Consider the following 20,977-nt stretch of genomic DNA (forward strand, 5'->3'; position numbering starts at 1 on the left):
AGTCCATTTAAATAGGCGAATAGAAGCATGGTGTCTTCTTTTATACCACAATATATCTAACTAATGGTAGCAGTGGTCATAGGCTCCTACAGGATGGTGTCTTCAGCGATTTTTTTTTCATAAAATGTACACGCTGCTTTATTTTAACTCTAATCTGAATAGGATCTACTCAGTTTGGTATTCTTATGCAAAATGTCAAAAAGTGAGTAATCGAGTACTGGACAATTGAGTAACATGAACCCAAATTTTCATAATTACCATGTTTACTCAGTTTTGAGTTATTATCCATAATGTTTACTCACCCTGAGTATTTGTATATGTCAAAAGTTTTCAACAGCAATATTATCGGTTTCCGAAGAACAATTGGTGTCTCTTTTTATTCGTTGGCTAGCAGTAAGTATCTGATCTGTCATCAAATCAATAATTTCTTAACTAATTAATAATTTCAGCCCAACATCAGTATTGCAGAGGATTTGAAAACACCTAAAAGATCTCGTCAAAATGAACAACCGCATGTTGTATGTTCTACGATGCCGTTTAAAGCCGGACTTTTATTCGTGATGACAAACGGAAACATTTGTATTGATGTACAGTGCTCAACAATCGATGCAATTTAAATCCTACGCAGTATTAGGTGACGAATGATGACGGATTTTCTGGCACAAAAATGTAAATCACAGTTCACGGGCAACTGTCAACCGGTTGGGTGCCGCATTCAATGAAGACACGGGAATGATTTAGTAAATTTTCTAATGTTTCGATTAAAAATAAATCTGTGTTTTTGATTGTTCTGATTTTATTTTATTTATTGAGTCAGATTTACGAAAACCAGAAATCATTAAATTTCCGTATTTAGGCAAACTGGGTAACTTGTACTCATTTTCGTTAATTTCTGGTTTGCATGAACAGAGTAGATTCTACTCAGTTTTTGACGTATGACGCCCTTACTCAGAAGTGAGTAACCGTAAAAGTACCCTAATTAGGGTACCTCCACTTTTTTCAAAAATGGGTGATATCTAACTCACTTTAGAGTAACAAAAAATGTGCGTGTATTACTTTGCTTTGCTTTGCTGAACAAAACGGATTTTCAATGCAAAAACAAGAGAAGTAATATTGGATTCTCACTTTTAGGTGGATTAATCACAAAATTGAAATTTCCTAACAATGAAGAATAATTAATGGAACTAAAATCAATTTTTGCGGGCCAAAATAATTTCGATCACGTTTTTGCAGCATTCCAAGTACTTAGTTGCCAATCGTTTATTGCTCGTGTCCGTGGTGGTTTCTGTAGTCTTTGCCGATTGATCCTCCCTATACATCTATCTTGTTAGTTATGCGGGGTGTGATAGGGTGCAGTATACTTCTTTAGAACTCTAGAATCTAGAAAAATGAAGAAAAATCACAAGAAGGTTGTATGGAAAGCCACGACCGCAAGGTTGAAGTAGAATACTTTTACAAGAAAGATAACCTGGCTGCTTGCGTGTCAGTCATTTTTTCTAGTAAATAAACGTTGACCGTTCATTGGCAGTATTGTAATTTCTTTTTGTCTGATATTTTGAATGAAGTTCATTGAATATTTTTAAATTTTTTGCAAATGAGAAGTTGAAGTGCTGCCGAATTGTAATATGCACATTTAATACGACATCATAAAACGGGAACGGAACAAAGGCTACGGTTATGCAGAAAGCGAATGCCGGCGCGATGCGATTCGCCTTACCGTGGTGAAATGTACAGCTCTTTTTAGGGCGAAGTAGAGCTATACATTTCAACAGATTTCATCTTGCCGAATCGCATCGCGCCGTTATTTGCGTTCTGCATGACCGTAGCCAAACACTAAGCGACGCAAACACGTAATAATAATCAGAGTATGCATGTAGATGAAGATAATTAACTTTGGATTATAGCGCAAAACGAGAAAATATTAACTCTTAGCCGAACTTCCTGAGAGAAGTATTCAAATTCAAAATTGAATCTTCATTAATTGATTTGTTGTCCTTATAACGACAATTGTTCAATTTATCGTAGGATGTAGTGTTTATCTTACATCTCTCTGTTACCTTGATAGTGAGGACTAAGGCGCACGGTCAACACAATGAGAAAGGTGTTTTCACATTGAAAACTAGACACTGCTTTACTGGAGGAAGTGTTGGCAAATGCATCTACCGCTAATACCACCGCTATCATACGAAAGCGCGTCTAAGCATAACCCGAACTGTTTCGCCGTGCTGCTCCCATTTACCTTTACATCGGCCTCAGGGAAGTACCGGCTGCATCTGCATCTACCGCTGAGGCTGTCACTATACTGCTATTGGTACCAAAAGCTACTAACTCTTCAAATAAGTGTGTTATATGTTCTCAAAAGAACAATTGTTCAATTCAAAATCGGATTTACGCAATCGCATCTCTGTAATATTACCGACAATAATATTCATCTGAACAAACTGATACAACTGTCCCATTAGGCCTCTGCCATAATAGACGCGAACCGATTCGCTCAGCTGTAGGTTAATGTACAGCCATCAGTAGAGCTGTTCATCAACCTACGGCCGAGCGAATCGGTTTGCGCCGCTTTTCGCGTCTACTATGGCAGAGGCCTTAGAGAAAGTTGCTGGCTGATGTATTCGCTTCATGCAAGCCTGCTGCTGATGCTTCCCGCCACCACGCTGAAACAGCATTTTAGTGAAGGGAGTGTCGTTGCATCAGCTGACCCTGCTACTATCGATGCTGATATACCCGCTGCAGCAGCTACGCTATGCATAGCCATGCCACAGTTGTGGCCGCTATACGCTGGCTCAACTGCTGAGCAACTGCAACGCTACCCGCAGCCATGCCACAGTTGTGGCCGCCATTGGTACCCGCTGTACCTGCTTCTGCTGGCCCTGCTGCTATCGATGGTGAGATCCGCTGAAACTGCTACGTTTATCCGCAGCCATGCCACAGTTGTGGCCGCTATCTGCTATCGGTGGTACCCACTGCTCGCTCCCGCTGCTGCTAAGGGAGGACTGCTGTCGTCGCTGTTCAGAACTATTATGAGCGGCTTCGACTAAAACAGGCTCTTATATAGGGATGAAAATAGGAAGGAATTATTTTACGTACGTGGTGGAATGATATAACTTGAAAAATATGTGTGACTTCATTCTGGTTCAGAGCGATCATTTGATAAGCTCCACCTCTTTTTTCAGTTTCTAAAGTTTTTCCTCAGTTTCGTAGCACGGATGCACAAAAATGATTTCTTGTGAACATTCTGTCGAGCCGGACCGATAGCACTCTCATTGAAGCAACAAAATAACATGTTTTGTGTCGTGTTGTGCAGCTTGGTTGAAGAAAATGTTCCCGTCCCCGTGTCGCATGTAAGCAGATTATTGCGTTCAGTAGACAGTAGATAGTGTATCCAGCGAATAAACACCGATGGTGCTCTCACACACGCAACGGTTTTAACCCGTATCTTATTGCGGTTTGTAACATCAAGCGATTACGTTTGCTCGCTGTTGCGTGTAGCATCATGTTGCAACTTGGCAGCTGGGAGACGACGAAATTCTGTTTATGCTGATTGATTGAATCGACTTCATATAAGCTCTGCATAGGGTAGATGATCCAATAGTTGTGGTAGCACCAATAGTTGCGGTATCGCTTTTAAATTTATCGTTTAAATGATTTAGAGGTGAATTGCTTATGCTACATGTTGAAGAAACAATAGATTAAACATAAGTACATACGTTACTATATCAATATGTACTGAAAATATCCAAACTACTGGAAAAAACTGTATTTTTCAGAAACTTACCTGGAAGGCACCCTTCACTACCTATTTTCTTATTTTGTCCACAAAGTTTTTAAGATATGTGTGTGTTTTTAGTACGATTAATGCTCATATAATTATTTTCCCAGATAGTAGATTATTATAGAAACTGTTTCACAGGTGAAGTTCGTTAATTGGTGATCATATTATCTATAAATTACTTCCTCCATTATTGGATCACAGGATATACTGTTCTCCTGTAGTTGCGGTATGTTCCGCATTTCTGATTAATGTTTATCAGAAAAGATTATGTGGGACTAATTGCGAATATTAAGGATAAGTAGGTACTAGGGGACATACTTAAATTATGTAACTTATCACAGTGGAAGGGGAAGGTTGGATTCAAAAATTACCACACCTTCCCCTACCCCCGCGTTTACATGATCGGGCACAAAGTCTGCCGCCCTCAGCCCTAAAATGCTACGTTACTTATGTATGACCTCTTAATAGATGCTTACTCACTGCTTATGGTCTTGTAATTCTTTTGACGAGCCTTTCGCAGTATGTACAGTCAGAAACTAGATGGCTCTTTTAGTAAACACTAACGTAGAAAATGTAGGCGCAGACATGGTACGAAGCAGAGGTGATAGACTTTAGCTTTTTTCATGAGAAACACAAGAGAAAGAGACGTTTAGGAAAGTGTCTAAAGTTTTACTTGAACAAAAAAAAAAGATTTAAAAAAAAAGTGAGTGGATATGGAAACTGTTATCTCAGATTTCCAAAAATCAAGGTTTATAGACAAACACTTTAGTCGCCTAAAATTCATCTAAGCATTTCAAAATGAGCGCTATTAGTCTTTTTTATGTCCAACATTGTTTTACGTTGAAAATATTCTATAAACATGACTGAATTTTTGTAAGGAAAACTTTTTAAATCGTTCAAAAAAGATTTAGGTAAATTGACTATCTAAAAAATCAAAATTCAAATCACTTTTTATTTTTCATGCATGTAGGATCTCAAATTCAATTTTCCAATATCTTTATATGAAATTTCAAGCAATTTTCTAAAAGCCATTCCTCTACAACTTTTTTCAATATTAGTCAATATCCAGATACAGATTTATACAAACAACAGATTTATAAAAAAACTGCTCAAAAACTTCAGCCCTTTTTAAATGTTAGTCTAGAGAAATGTTATGAAAAGCATGCAAAATTGTTTAGTTTAATAAAACCTACATACCCACAAACTCTCACTGAATTCTGCCAAAATCTGATCAAGTTGGTGCATAATCCGTCTCTTGGTTAACTTCGTTCATATTTGTATTCACTTGCCAACCTACTAGTCAACCGATAAAAAACAACATGATGAATACTAAAACAATTAAAAACCACTTCAAGCGAGTTAAAATCCTTCATTTAACCAAGCAAACACGAATGTTTTATATACCGCAACTATAGGAGCACGCATTCGCAACTATAGGAACTCTACCGCAACTATTGGAGCAAAAGCGTACAGCATATTTTTGTTAATTTCAAGCCTTAAAACGTGTTTAAAGTCAATTTTAAGGTGCAAAACTATCAAGTAGAGCCCATTTCAACAGAAAATAATGAAAAGTACCAGCTAGACTCGTTTATCTTAGCCAAAGCATGGCTAAACATGCATAACTCGTGCTTAGCTCCTCCACTATTGGGTCATTTACCCTAGTCGAACTAACTGCTTTTGTGAATGCGTACTAACAGGGCAATTTATTATTCAATGTCGGTTATGCTGATCGCAGCCTTTGCGTTGTCCCTACAGTGGGGGGTTTACTAAATAAAGTGAAAGTAAAAATTAGACAACTACAACAGAATTTGACTGCATCCCGCACAGAATGTCTGCTTGTGTTGATGCCAGAAAATTATTAACCTTCAATTATTTTTTTTATTTGCCTTGAAAAAAGCATTTTGCTGTTCAAAATCGGTTGCTAATTACAACCTTTGAGCTGCCCTAACATTGGGGGAATTAAGATACACGGACAACATGCACTGTGGAAGCTATATCACATTCAGTAAATTAGACGGGAGCGACGAATTTAAATTGCTAGGATGCAACTCAGAATGCTTGCTTTCGTTGACAAAAATTATTAACTTTCAATGACTTGTTTATTTGCCTTCAAAAAGGCATTTTGATTTCCGAAACTGGATTTCCTGATGGCAATCTTCATGCTTCCCCAACACGGTGGGAATAATGGCTGTCTGGCGTTACACGCTGAGAAAAACCGCGCTGCTTCTGAGATGTGGTGACTAACCACAGGGCTAGTGCTGCTGCTAAGGAAGGACGACTGCTGTTGTCGCTGTCTAGAACTATTAGGAGCGGCTCGTGTGAAAATTATCTGTATTTTTAAGCTTTTGTAGGGTATGATACATGTTTTTACAAGTTTAAGTGATTTACATTACTGTTTTCATCTTTGGTGTGCGAGTTTTGGTTTCTGTTTTACTAAGCTTTCTAATTTCTAGACATTTTGGATTGTCCACTTTGGTGGCGCTTGATTGAAAGAAAAGAAAGGGAAACTACTTAAAACTACTATTTACAGCTTAGAACTAACTTAACCTACTATGTACAAACCGCTTACTAAAGCGTATTCTGATTGCCGGCATTTTTGGACAAATTTAGATTTACTTTCTGTGATTTTGGCATCTACGTTTAGAGTGGCTGCCTCTTGGTGGAGGTCTAAGATTCTGGTGTCATAGGGACAATCGAGGATCATCCGTAAGATTCGGTTTTGCGCAATCTGTATTTTGTTCCTGTGAGTTTGTGCACATGACTCCCACATCGGAGCCGCGTAAAAGACTGCGGGGGCAATTATTTGTTTGTAGAATGCCAGTTTGTTTGTTCTTGAGAGGCGAGATCTGCGACAAATAAGCGGGTATAGTGACCGAACCAAAGCTGAGCACTTAACCAGTGTCCTCTCCACATGCGATCGGAAAAGAAGCTTCTCGTCGAATAGCAGCCCAAGATAGGTAACTTCGGAAGACCACTCAACCCCGGTACCGTTCATGACCACAACGCATGATGGAGGGGGCTTCAGTTTAGGGGATTGTCGATGAAGGAACATTATTGTTTGGGTTTTGGAAGCGTTGATCTTAATTTTCCAGGTGTTAGCATACTCGACAAAGGCGTCTAAGCATCGCTGAAGTTTGTTGGTGATCTCACGAGGCATTCTTCCCTTGACGGCAATTGCAGTGTCATCTACGAACAGAAAGAGCACGCAGCCATCTCCCAGGGAAGGAATGTCGGAGCTGTAAATGTTGTATAGCAAAGGGCCCAACAGACTGCCCTGCGGGACCCCTGCTGGGATGGAAAAAGTATTTGACAAACAACCATTCAGCGATACCCTGAACGACCTCTGCCGAAGGTAGCTACAGATGATTTTCGTCAAATATGGTGGAAAGTTGAAGGCACAGAGCTTGTATACCAGTCCGTCATGCCAGACATTGTCAAACGCCGTTTCGACGTCCAACAATGCCATGGCTGTGAACTTGGATACAGCCCTGTCCCTTCTGATGTTGTTCATCACCCGCACCAGCTGGTGCGTGGTGGAGTGACCCTTCCTAAACCCAAACTGTTCCGGGAGAAAGCTGTTGTTTTCCTCAGCCACCTTCATCATGCGGTTGAGGATCAGCTTTTCAAACAGTTTACCCAGCGATGAGAGTAGGCTGATCGGACGGTAGCTTGATGCTAACGTCGGATCTTTCCCGGGTTGCGGATCGGTATGATCTTGGCTATCTTCCAAATGCTTGGATAGTAGTGCAATTCCAAGCATCTGTTGAAGATAGAGCTCAACAACAGGTGAACCCTGTTGCTGAGCTTTTTTAAGACCATATTGAAGACCCCATCAAACCCAGGAGCCTTCATGTTCTTAGTACTAATCAGCGCTGAGCAAACCTGTTCTGTTGTGATTTTATGTTCTTGAGGAACGGTACAAGGGGAGTTTTCGAGGGTTCGGACGCACTGTTCGACCTGGTCTTCCATTGGACTAGCCATGTTCGAGCCAAGCAAATGCGATGAGGCAATGTGATCGCCTACCGCATTTGCTCTCTCGACCGGCGCAACCAGAAGCCTCTCTCCGATCCTGAGGGGAGGAACTGGTTTGGGGTGCGATTTCAGTACTTTGGCTACTTTCCAGAATGGCCTGGAGCGGTCGTCCAAACTTTGGACTACGCGTCCGAAATTTTCATTCCGGAGTGAGACCATCCTGGAAGCAATTTGCCTATTCAGATCGGTCACCTCAAGCTTTATGTCCAGATCCCTGGTCCTCTGGAACTGGCGTCTACGCACATTCCGCAGTCTAATTAGCAGCCTCGTCGGCCACGTTTATGGCTCGTTGGAGACCCTCCAACGCCTGGTCGATGTTTTCCACGCTGTCGAGCGGCGGCGCCTCATCGATGTTGTTGTCCACCATTCGAACAAAGCGCTCCCAGTCGACATGGTGGTAGTCTTTCCGCAGACAGCTGGCAGGAGCAACACCGATTCCCACCTCAGCAACGACAGGTTGGTGGTCTGAGCTAAGATCGTTGTGGGCCATTGGTTTGGAGAGCTCGATGTTGGCCAGGAAAAAGTCCAGGGTTGAAGGGTTCCCCGCTGGGGAGATGAAAGTCGGCTCATCCGGAAACTGCACCGTATAAAACCAATGCTGCGAGTGTTCGAAGAGTTGACGACCGTTCTGATTCTGTCGATAATTTCGCCAGGCCTCGTGCCGAGCATTTAGGTCACTCCCAACGACGAAGCGGGAGTTTGTCCTGGTGATGGTTGCCAGGTCGTTCTTGAACTGCAATGCTGTACCGTTGCTGATACTACACTGGCGAGGACAGTAGACGACGATGAACCGGATGAACCCGGTAGCTGATTTGACCTCCACACTAAGGGCTTCGATGATGGCGGGGCGGATGTGCGGCAAGATGTTATACTTGAGTCCCTTTCTGACGATGATCGCGATACCACCCCCCCTGGAGTTGGTGCGATCGAGACGCCAAAAACTGTCGCCGGATTTCAGGTGGGTCTCTGTGAGTAGACCCACGTCGATGTTGTACTTGCGGAGAAAGTCAGCAAGCTCGATGGTTTTTGCTCTAACAGAGCAAGCGTTCCAAGTGACGATGGAGATGGGTTTACGATCCATACTGGATAATAAATTTACCGAGCACATGGATTTGCTCGGGCTTGTTGCGACACGCACGAAGGGCGTTGGTCATGCTGCTAAAAATTTCTAGCAGCTCATCCGCAGAGTACTTCTCAGACTCGGCGCTCGGTGGTGTTGTTGTGGGTGGACGCCAGTAGCCAGGAGGGGAGGCGGCCGTTGACCGGCTAACCCGCCGGATGATGAGTGTGGAAGGTCAAGTTGCGCACGCGTACTTGGTTGCCCTGCTTGCTGGGAGGAACGCAGAGGAGAAAAATCTTCCGCCCTGAAGACCGATGGTTTGTCTTTCTTCCTGCCCGGCTGGTTGTTTGACGACGCCTGCTTGCGGATATGCTTGAAGCTTTCCCTTTTCGGGCACTGTCGATCAGAGCTCTCGTGATCACCGCCACAGTTAGCACACTTAAACTGTACCGCACCAGCACCGTCCACAGGGCAATCCGACGTAGAGTGGTCCTTGGCGCAGATGTTGCAACGCGGTTTGATGTTGCAGTTCCGGGTACCGTGACCGAAGTTGAGGCACCTCTGACACTGCGTAACGTCTCGACGGCCTCCTCGATAGGGCTCCCAACGGATGATAATGGAGAACAAAGAGCGGATGGCTCGCAAAGCGCTCAGAGTAACTGTCCCTTTTGGGAAATGAACCAGGAAGAGGCAGTCCGGGTATTTCCTTTCATTTTCATTCCTGCGTTTGATCGGATAGACAGCAATTGGGGCCAATTTGTACCGATCCTTGATTTCGGCACCGATCAGCTTGGGGTCGAAACCTGGCAAGCCTCTGATGACCACCTTGAATGGCTTTTCCCCAGGAATGTCGTGGGTGAAGAACTCAGATTTAGAATTTTTCAAATACTTCGTGGCCTTCTCAAAATCCACCTTCGTGTGGAGCATAACCTTCGTACCGATGCCGCATAACTTATATTCAGCTGCTACGCCCAGCGATGCGAAGTCGCTAATGAGCTTTTTGAGAGGGACGTTTTTCACTACCAGCGGGGGAAGCTTCACTTTCACCGTATTGGGGCTGGTAGAATTCGGAACATCAGTCGGCCCGCCAAAATCTCCAACGTCGCTGACGTTTGTCACCGTGTCGCAGTCAGCCAACTTTTCGAAGTGCAACTGCTTCCGCCTGGTTTCTTCTTTTTACTGCCTCCTTCAGCAGCAGAGTTTTGTTTCGCAGGACTCGAGCCTGCTCTTCTCTTTTTCTTTGACATCACACAGCGATGCAAGCGACGAACTGTCGCACAAAACGGAATAAAATTTTTAACTAACCCGGCTTTTCAGAAATAGAACTGTACTTCTCAACAGTCTGAGAGCGAATCCTGATCTTTGAATGTTTATGAGCGGCTCCGGCTGGAACAGGCTCTTATATAGGCCAAATAGCATGTTTTCAATTGCAAGGTATATGATTCTGTCGACCGTGCTTGGGAAGCAAGCATATAACGACCAATCAGAGGTCGAATTTTTCGTTTTGACAAGGCTTGACTATTTTCAATAGTAAAATAGTGTGAATAATAAAATTACAATTATCTTATTTTGGGAAGAATCTTAGAAGATTTTCCAATCTATTGCTGCATGAACGAAGGAAATCCATCGAATACTAACCAATTTATTAGCATTTGAAATTGGACATATTTTTCACTTTTTTCGGTTTTAGATTTTCATTTCACATCCCTATGTAGCCGAACTTCCTGAGAGAAGTATTCTACTTCAAAATAACGCATAGAGCGCGAATATTCATCTCTAAAATTTTTAAAAGGAAAAGAATAACAGGGTGGCCACCCAACCGGGAAAACCGGGAGAACCGGGAAAAACCCTGGAATCGTTTGGAACCGCTGAACATTACTAGCCGGGGTGGGATTGTGTCATACAAACCCATTTTTTGTCAGCCATCTCATGGCGATCACAAGACCAAAATTTCTTAAGTAAGTTTCCTCGAATACTTAACCAAAAAAAGCCTAATCCTATGACCCGGAAAAGATGGCTGACATATCTTACAGTGCATAAAACAGTTTTTTTGTTTTTATTCATCTTTCTCTTGGAAGCTAACTTGACCAAGGTAAGCTCCCTGGAAGTAGCATTCAAATGGCTTGAATTTTGCCTAGAGCAAATGGTTCACAACGATAATCTCGCGGGAATTGTAGCTGATGGATGTCGCCAAGAATACTCAAAAGTATTGAGTATGCATTCGACGAATACATTGCTGACTTCCTACCTTGATACTTTTTGTAGAGATCTGATAGCTTCAGGCTAGAAACTTCCTAATTTTACTGTGTTTATTAAGAAGATTCTGATTCTATCGCATGGCTATGCCACGTTGGAGCGAGGTTTCTCCGTGACGATACAGTACAGGTTGCCGGAGGAGGACACGAAATTGATATTGATGAGGAGGTGCGTGAGCTGCTGAAGTTACGTGTTTCAAGTGTTATGAAAATACTCTTTTATATATTACTATTTTATATATTGAATCTTATCTGGTTGAGGTAAAAACGATTCCTTCAAACTTAATTTGGCATAGAATTTCTCGGTAATGAGTATTATATGCGTTGTTTATAAGATACTTGTAGACATCTCCTCTCGGAAAGGTGAAATCCGTCGCATTTTTCGATTTTTTGCGACTATATCTCTTGATTCCAATAAGGCTGAACACGTCAAGAAGTGACTTAGAGCATATTGAGATGTAAATCGAAAGTCACGCTTTTTTATTCCTTAACTGCATGGAAAACTACAGAATTCAAAAGTACCGTAAAAGCGGCAAACTTTGATAGCTTTTTTAAGTATTACTCAAATATATGACACTTCAACAAATTTACTCCGGGTTTCGTATTTTTAAAATAAGTACTAGGTATACGACAATGCATGTACATTGTTTCAACTACGCTATTGATTATTTTTTGTAACCTATGACTAGTTTTTTGTTTTCGGGTAACTTTGATAATGCTGGAATAATTAAGGAAAAAGTTAGAAAGGTCCACGTTTATGGACCACGTAGACTCATTTTGTTCAGTTTAGGCCTCTCGCATCGTTAGACTTTAGTCCATACAAGCATAAATAAGAAGCATAGACTTTCACCTGAGGTTAGTTCATGATTTTTTAGTTTACAACAGTGTTGCATGAAGAACTCCCAATATGCAAAAGGAATCAATTATATTCGGGTTTTGTATAGCCATGTTTATTTGTCTCGATTTATATAATAACTTGCTACGGGTGGTAGAGATATGGTTGCTTGCTACTTCCTGTTGGTTATATTTTTCAACGGACGACGGTTTCGAGTTGCTAGCATCGAACCCTTCTTGGTGGATTTCGCTTCGCCTTTAACTTTCGGAGGGTTCACGACATTGGTATCATCGTCAACTTCTGTTTCAACTTTAATCTTCTTGACCAATAAATGTTGAGCTTGCTGTTCACTAACACTGGAACCTGGCTGAACATCAATCAACCGGCGCTTACGTGGAATGGTTCGTTCCAGCGCTAATCCGAACCGCTCTTTCTTCATCATTATAATCAGCTGTTCTGTAAACGAAGATGTGACTGCAGTTTCTCCGGTTTTAGGCTCATCAGCATTGCCGGGAAGGTTCTTGAGCACTGCCTTCTCAGTCAATGGGTAAATTCCAGATGCTCTAAACCCAGCTTTCATGTTGGTTTCACTATTCTCCCTAATTTTCACCAAAGACTTCTTCAGAAGTCGAGGAAAGATGTGTTTTGGAATGCATCCTTTGTTTTGTTTCTTCCATTCGCTCAATGTATCTTTCCAGGCTTTTTTGAGAGGTCGAAAATAGGCAACATCGAGAGGCTGGCATAGGTAAGTAGCGTTAGGCGGCAGCAGAACAAAGCTGATATTGCTGGCCATGTAGGATTGTAGAACACGGAAGCTTAAATGTGAAGCAACATTATCGCCGATGATAATACGTTTTTTATCGTTACGTAGTCCGTTGAAGTATGGCAGTGCTATCGTGAAGAACCAGTCTTCGAACACCATAGAGTCGAACCAGCCTAATAATGCATTATGATTAAGAAAATGGAATTTATACTTATATTTCACATGTTACCAGATTTTGTGCGGTTGTATCTACAACCATCTGGTCCCCCTTCAGTCCAAGTTGGATACATGTGGAGAGCTGCATAAACGACATACGGTGGCAGCATTTTTCCATTGGCTGCCCCCGCAAACATTACAGAAAACGAGGATTTAGAATGGTCCATTACAATGTGTCTACGTGTTTTTGGCCTCTTTGCACTACGACGCGCTTCGATCCCGGATCATCGCTGAAGTTGGTTTCGTCGTAGTTTATGATGTTTTCCGGAGGGACACCATCCACATGGCACGACTTCGCTTAATGTTTTGAGACAAGCGCGAAACTAATGTGTGCCTTTTCAGGAATGAGTTGATCCAATCTTTTCCAGTAGTGTTGTTCTTGAATTTGGTCTTCATTTTGTTGTGATCCAGGAATTGCTTGACGAGCTTCTTTATACAATCCGCAGTCAGCGGAAATCCCCAAACGCCAGCGACACGAACGGTATCAGCAAGATCGCATTCTTGTACATCGGTTAGAACGGCTGGTGAACCAGGTTTCTTGCTGTACAAACCGTGTATTTTATGATACAACGTACCATACGGTATGCTGAAGCTCCGGGAAGCCGCAAATATAGATGACCTTTTCCACTGCACTTTAGCTACAGCTGCCTGTAATTTTTCGGACGTGTAGTCTAAATAGGCTCTTTTCTTGTTTTCACACGACATTTCAGAGGTACAAATGCACTACTGTTATCAGAAAGCCAAAAAGAATTTGGAAATCTCGAATTTGCACTACTGGAGGAACTGGTGGTGAATGATCTGTCTATAAACAATGTGTTGGTCGTTATGGTTACGGTAGTGTATGGTAGCTCCATGCGTTCAAAGGCCGTCTGATTCTAATAAATGGAGCAACCAGAATGAACACACCATGGTCAGATTTTGATCATTTTGGGATATTATTTTCAAAAGTGCAAGTTTAGGGGCACATTCACATTTTTATGAATGGATGTTTGTGAAAAATTTGACACTAATATGTCACTGACTCTAGAAACTTTATTCAAATATTGCTTCTTGGGACAGTTATATAAGAAATGTATGATTGTTTGAGCACCTTATAAGATAGTTCTAAATCAGGAAAACTGTTTTTTTCAGTTTATTGTAAAATGTATCACGCAAACAACAAAATCCAAACTGTATACAAACAGTAACACCTCAACTATGAAATAGTAGTAGAACAACTATTGTAAATATAATGTCTCATAGGTAATAGGGGGGGTGGGGGCAAGACGGACATGTTAAGGAAACAGTAAATTTGTATGTGTAGAACATCATATTTTTTGGGATCTTAATTCTTTACACTTTAGTTTGACACAAGCACTTTGAAGCGTAGTATTTGGTTTCACGATTGAAAATCGTTCTCTACGTTTTTTGAAACAATAAAAAAAAGATTGCAGAATTCGCTTTTTTTGAGTGTGCGGGTGAAACGGACAGGTGGTGTGGGTAAGATGGACAGGTAGGGTGGGTAAGACGGCCATGTTAAGAAAATTAAAAATAAACGACGAGTTGAGCTTTTATAACGTTATGAATTAGCGAAACGTGAAACGAAAACACACATGGAGGATATTTTAAGGTTTTTGGCCTTACCGGGCACACTCCGGGAACAGGTTTTCACAAGGTCCGGTATCAGTTTTTCAGAGGCAGTTTCAATCTTATCGAACTGAATGATTTTATTTATTATTTTATTTATTATACAGCGGAATAAATCACAAACAATTATTGGTGACAGCCAGTAGCTCAGAACAAAAAAAAACAAATTCCGTTCATCAAAGCTTAGTAGCACGCCCATTCAATCAATTAGGCGCATGCATTGCAGACAATTTCAGCGTAATGGCATGTCGCGTGAAACCGAATGTCACATTCGATGCATCTGCCCCATCCTGAGCCATCTATAGAATCAGAAAAACAATTTCCGCATTGATCGCAAAGTGAATCCTCCGGAACAATTTCTCGCTTGACACGTTTAATTGGCCTTTTCATCTTCTTGATGAGTTTTATCTCTTTTGCAGCTTCAGCTATCGCTAATTCTTGGCGGTATGAGTCAGAAGTGATCTCAACCGCTTTTTCGGTTTTGCGCTTCCTTTTCGAGCCTCGGGGTCTGGAAATTTGCGGAAGTGGCAGAATTTCTTTAGGCGTAACGTTGAAAGATGATTCCATGTCACTAACAGCTTGGTCGCCAGGAATTAAACCATCTTCCAACGTTAGAGACAACTACAATTTTCTCTACCGTGCAGCTTGCAGGTTCATCATGATTCTCAACAGGTTGTACTTCAGGTTGATCTGTAACTTCGGACGGCGCAAAAGATTCATCCGAAAATACGTGACGATTGCAAGGCCATATTCCGGTTGCTTTGAAACCAGAAATGGCAACACTAATGCTGGCAGCCTTAACAAAAGCTTGCGCCATCAAATCTGCAACATCGTACAGCCCAATTACAACCCCAGGATGTTGGCGCAAGAAAGCGTCTGCTGCGTAGGAAAAGTTCTTCTTAAATGGTCCCATAAATGCAACGTCTAGAGGTTGCATCTTATTACTGCAGTGGGGGGGCAATACAAGAACTGTTACAAAACTGTTCCTTGCCTTTTCAGCAAAAGCCAGATTCTTCGTGTGACTACTATGTCCGTCGATAATAAGTAATACTGGTGTTTCCTTTGATGGCTTAGCGTACTCCAGGAAGTGGTCGAACCAATCGAGAAATACTTCCGTCCGCATATATCCCGATGCATTACACCGAAACTTAGTCCCAGCTGGAGCACCTCTCTTCAATGCTTCATTCATCCGAGCTCGAGGAAAGATCATGAATGGAGGAACATATTCACCGGTTGCAGACATGCACATCATCACCGAAGTAGTTTCTCCACGTTCCGCAGAGGAAATCGATCCCACTTGCTTCTTTCCTTTTAAAGCAGCAATTTTTTGTTTTTTTTGGAGGGACCTTTGAAGAATATTTTCATTTAAAATAGCTAAAAAGGTGTGAACTGAACTATTGAACTTACTGTGCTGATTCCGGTCTCGTCTGCATTATATATTTGGGTAGGAGCAAATCTTCCTTCTTTGAGAAATTGCTCGAGTAAATTATAAAAAGCATATACTGCCTGTTTGTTGAAACCTCGTGCACGCGCGTAAGACGTGGCTTCAGGCTTTCGAAAGCTTAATTTTGGATTTCGTTTCAGAAAGCCGAGTAACCAATCGCGCCCTGCTATTTTTTTGACTTTTTTGAAGGGATGTGGAAGGAAGTTTCTTTCGGCTAGCTCGAAGCCAAGCTTTTGGACATCCTTTTGAGTTAGGCCATAGAAGCGACTCTCTAGGTCCAAGAGATGCTGTACCAATTCATTTTCCTGTTCTGCAGTGAAAACGGCTTCCTTAGACCCCATACTCATTGTCATTGTAGGAAATGCAATTCGCCTCTGCAAAGTGGTCCTTGGAATACCGTATTTTACCGCGGTAGCAAGAACCGAAATTCCGCAGGCCACTTCGTGTCTAGCAGCAGCCAGCTGACTTTCGGTCCACGTCTGACGGGTAGTTGTCCTTTTGTAGGATCGAGGCATACCTTAATTTGAAGAACCAATATTATAAACACTGACCGTCTTACCCACCCTGGTGGTGGACCATCTTACCCCACCAGTACACACAATTTTCAAACTTTCATAGTTTTTCAATAACAATATACTTTACCTGTATCTCTTCGCGAATAGATCAGCCAAGTTTCAAATAACCGAAAAATGGATCAACACCCAATAAAACGCGACACTTACTGGAAAAAAATCTTATTTTCTGACACAAAAAAACTACATCCGCACTCGAACTTGTAGCTTTGTTATAAAGTTTGTTTATTTATTGCACATTTGACGAATGTAACCATGGTGACAGTGGTTCGAAAACCATAAACTAACTTGATGATAGATTGGCCGAGACAATTTTGCAGAAAGAAAGTCGCTAAGCTTATGAATAAGTCACATGTCCATCTTACCCACCCTGTCCGTCTTGCCCCCACCCCCCCTAGGTAGTTATGCACAGGATATCACGCGCTATCAATGTTACCCGCACTATCAAAGTTTGCCGCGTTTACGGTACAATTAACCAGGAAAAATATTTGAACGAACTGGGAAAAACCGGGAATTTAATTTCGAGGTTTTGAGTGGCCACCCTGGAATAACAACGTTTACAAAATAGAATCAATAAAAATCTTTTCATCAACATTTTTCATAGAACATTAAACGTCAATTCGTCGACAATTAACAATCATGGCAAGTAGCTGAAGCTGGTACATTTTCTCGTAAGCCGACAAAACGCAAAAAAAATCTCACATTTATCAACTTATTTTCTGCCCCTAAAAAAATTCATTTGATTAAAACCCTGCTTATGACCTTTAAATAATAGACTTTTTTCTCCTTCTGTTCGACAGATCTCATCCCGCTGACACAGCTGTCCAGCGTTATCGGCGCGACTTTTCCCATCTTTCTCTTCATCGGGTTTCTCTTTCTGCCGGAATCGGCCCGCTATCTGTGTGCCGTCCAGCAGATTAATCGCGCCCGAACGGTCCTGAAGAAAACCCACGCCAGCGGCAATTCCCTGACGGGGCCAGCGATGGAGAACAGCCTAAACCAGTGGCAGCAGGACAGCTTCATCGCCGTTGGACTGCGGGAATCGTTGCTAAAATTGCGTCACTGTCGGCTCGTGCTGCCAATGTTTGTGCTGATAATCTTCCAACAATTCACCGGCGGTTTAGCGATGATGTTCTATCTGACGCGGATTTTCACCCTGACCGATGGACAGTTCACTCCCGAGTGGACCGCCGTCTACGTGGCAGTCATCTTTACCCTCAGCTATCCGGTTTATCGCCTTTTGGGTGTTAAATTAGGAGACTACAAATTGCTGCTGTGGAGTTCGGCCCTCATGTCCGTGATGATGATTGGCCTCGGATGGCACTGTCACCTGCAGGGCATGCACGGTCACTCCGACGAGTATGGCCATCTGCCACTGGTTTACTTTGGAGCATTCATCTTCCTGTACGCCATCGGTTTCCAGCGGGTGCCTTGGAAGTGGCTGGATGAAAGTATAGAGGAAAAAATCGCCTTCCCCCTGCGAACCGTGGCCACTGCAGTCAGCTGGGTTACGCTGTACTTCGGTGTACGCCTTCTACCGACGCTGATTGGCCTCATCGGAGTTGGTTGGTTGTTCTGGAATATTGCCATTGTGCTTCTGTTTGCGATTCTGTTCGTGCTGGTTTCCCTGCCAAATCTGGACTACGGTGTCATTCGGCGTAAAACCCTAACCGAGTGCAGCAATTCGTCATCATCGGCGAACCTGGAGACGACGATGGAAGCGATAGTTGTTCCGTCTGCCGTCCCAGCGGAGTGACTCCCCGCTACTTTTCGTCTGGACAAACGATAGCCTATAAAGACTGATTGCGTAAAACTATAAGACAGAAAGGGAGAGAGAGTTCCGAAAAACTTTTCTTCGTTTCAAGTTCGAGTTCGAGAAATAGGACGATTGTACAAAAGTGGATAGAATGCGACAGAACTAGAACGGAAGGGCAGAAAGGCTTTGATTGGATTATGCCAGGAAAGTTTTAAATTAAATACTTAATTTGGTTTTGCTGGAGGTCATCGAAGTTTCCTCCCGGTCCTGATGATGATAATAAAATATTTAGTAGATTACAGTAGTCGGTCCTACTGAGAGTTAGGTACAATATTAGTTACTTATTAAACTTTATCGTTACAATTATGAACCCAATCGCTCTATTAATTGATCCGAAAGGGAATTCCAGTCTCAATCGGTTGTTATGTAAACATTCACACAAGCATGGCTGCTCAAGAGGGAATAAAAGAGAAGCTTTTGCAATCACCTCATGTTTACCTCCTTATTAAAGTAGGCCATGTTAGCACCACCCACGGATAGGAGGCAGTCCGGCTTTAGCAGAGCATATATTTGCACTGCGAATCAAAAGTACACACACACAGTTTGCATTGAAAACAAGGAATACGCCATCGGCAGTGCAGCAGGCAAAAACAGAACACGCACTTCCTCCGCAATCAGCCAACAGTCGTCCCCGGACAGATGGGAATACTTAAAGTTTGCTCCCCAATCTATTCGAAATTATCCAGGTGCACATGGTCTCAGTTGAGATTTTTTTTTTTTTTTCAGAAAATTCAAATCGGCAGCAAAATAATTTGCCAAAACGAAATAGCCCTGAAACCACATGTTAGAAAATGATTAGCGTCAATAACATCAATACTTACTTTACTTTACTTTTTTGGCTAACGTTCACCGGTCCAGGGCCGAACGAATTAGAGATGTCTGGCTTCTTCTGTCTTGGGTAGCCGTTCTCCAGTCTCCCCGTACACCAGCAGATCGTGCATCTTCTTCCACCGCGCACATCCACCGCGTGCGAGGCCTAACACGGAGTCGACGGCCTCTTCCTGGTTCTCTACTGAAGATAGTTTTGGCGGCTCTCTCGTCAGGCATCCTGGCTACATGTCCAGCCCACTGAAGCCTGCCCCGCTGTATTACCTTCACTATGGGGCTTATTACGGGAGTCACTTCACGGTGAGATGTATTTCACTCTCACGCTCACTTCATTTTTTTAGACCTATTCCCAATTCCACCTCAAGTGAAGTGACAAAAATCACCTCCGTGGAGTGAGATTGACAGTGAAGTGAAATTGAGAATAGGACAAGTGAAATGAGATTGTTTCCCAGCTCAAGAATCTCTAAGTCCCAGAAAGTCGTTTTTTCCGTTCTTACAGATAACACCAGATCTTGACATGTTCTGCATTTCTAAAACATTCGGCATCAAAAAAATGTTTTTTTCGGTATCGAAAATTTCCTGAACTAGTTTGCATTTTTTTGCATCGGGCAAAAAAATGAAAATTTGACCGCTTTAAGGCACGGATCAAACTCTGATTCGTTTCGTTACTGAAGAATAAATCCAATATTTACCATTAGATCACAAACCAATCAACTTTAAGACTTATGGCATCTTCGTGGAATCATTTCTCCGTTCACAATGGTCGTGAAATAATTCCACACAAATCATCGCTTTCTCCGTTCTCACTTCACTGATATGACACTCGTAATAACCCAGATTCCGCGGCAGATGTCACTTTGCGACGTTTTTCTCACTTACGTGAGTCCCGTAATAGGATTTTGTTCACTTCACTCTGATTTCACCGTGAAGTGACGCCCGTAATAAGCACCTATATCAGCATGTTTGTATACCTGGTACATAGGGGTGTGCGAAACTGGCTTTTCTGGTGTCGAAACGAAACGAAACGAAATTAACCCTTAATTTCGGTTTCGCCAAATTAGTCGAAACGAAATCAAGGTGGATTTCGAGTTCTCGAGACGAAACGAAATTGGTCTCTAAATTTCGCCAAATTTCGAAAAATAAAATAAATGTTTCTGAAACATAGCATTACAATGATTTGTAACGTTGGAGCGTACGCTAACGAAGTACCCTTCAGCAGCTGATCGTAAGGAGCTTACCTGGTCGACGAAGAGTAACGCAGGTATTCAGATATTGATAAATCGACAATGACGAGAAAATCAAAAATGTTAAAAACTAAAATCTTGATGCATTCATTTATACAGATTATATTGCAGGTAATAGTAGCGCGATAGATACAAATGATATAAAGGTCAAACTCGAAATGTCTTTGTAAATAATAATTTAATAAACTTCTGAACTGATTCTTTTGGCTTGAATGCAACTATGTTCAAAATAGTAATCCTTCATTCATAGCACTTTCATCATTCAAAATCCAAGTTTTGTCCTGAAGCTCGAACTGGAAAACATGAGAGATGGTAGGTAGGTTTTCAACCATTTCTGTGAGTTCTGGTGTCCCTAGCAAAGATAACTTTTCCAAAGAGTTTTTCCCTATGCAAACGTAAAAGCGACGAATCCGATAAGCAATTCCTCGGCGGCCTTCTGATGCATTTCTGCATTCTCTAAAAGCAGCAAAATTCACAGGAATGGTTTAAATGCTGTAAAACCTTT

General features: G+C 42.0%; 1 protein-coding gene across 1 annotated transcript in view; it reads left to right on the forward strand.

Moving 5' to 3' along the window:
* The window catches only part of LOC129718892 (facilitated trehalose transporter Tret1-like), a 62,113-nt gene extending 42,883 nt beyond the window's left edge, over positions 1–19,230 (forward strand). The window contains exon 4 of the mRNA XM_055670099.1: positions 17,385–19,230. Within this exon, the coding sequence (XP_055526074.1) occupies positions 17,385–18,340 (956 nt within the window). The 3' untranslated portion in view covers positions 18,341–19,230. The remainder of the gene's footprint in view (positions 1–17,384) is intronic.
* The last annotated feature ends 1,747 nt before the right edge of the window (positions 19,231–20,977 follow it).

This window comes from Wyeomyia smithii, chromosome 1 (genome assembly GCF_029784165.1).
Source record: "Wyeomyia smithii strain HCP4-BCI-WySm-NY-G18 chromosome 1, ASM2978416v1, whole genome shotgun sequence".
In the NCBI taxonomy this organism is placed as follows: Eukaryota; Metazoa; Arthropoda; class Insecta; order Diptera; family Culicidae; genus Wyeomyia; species Wyeomyia smithii.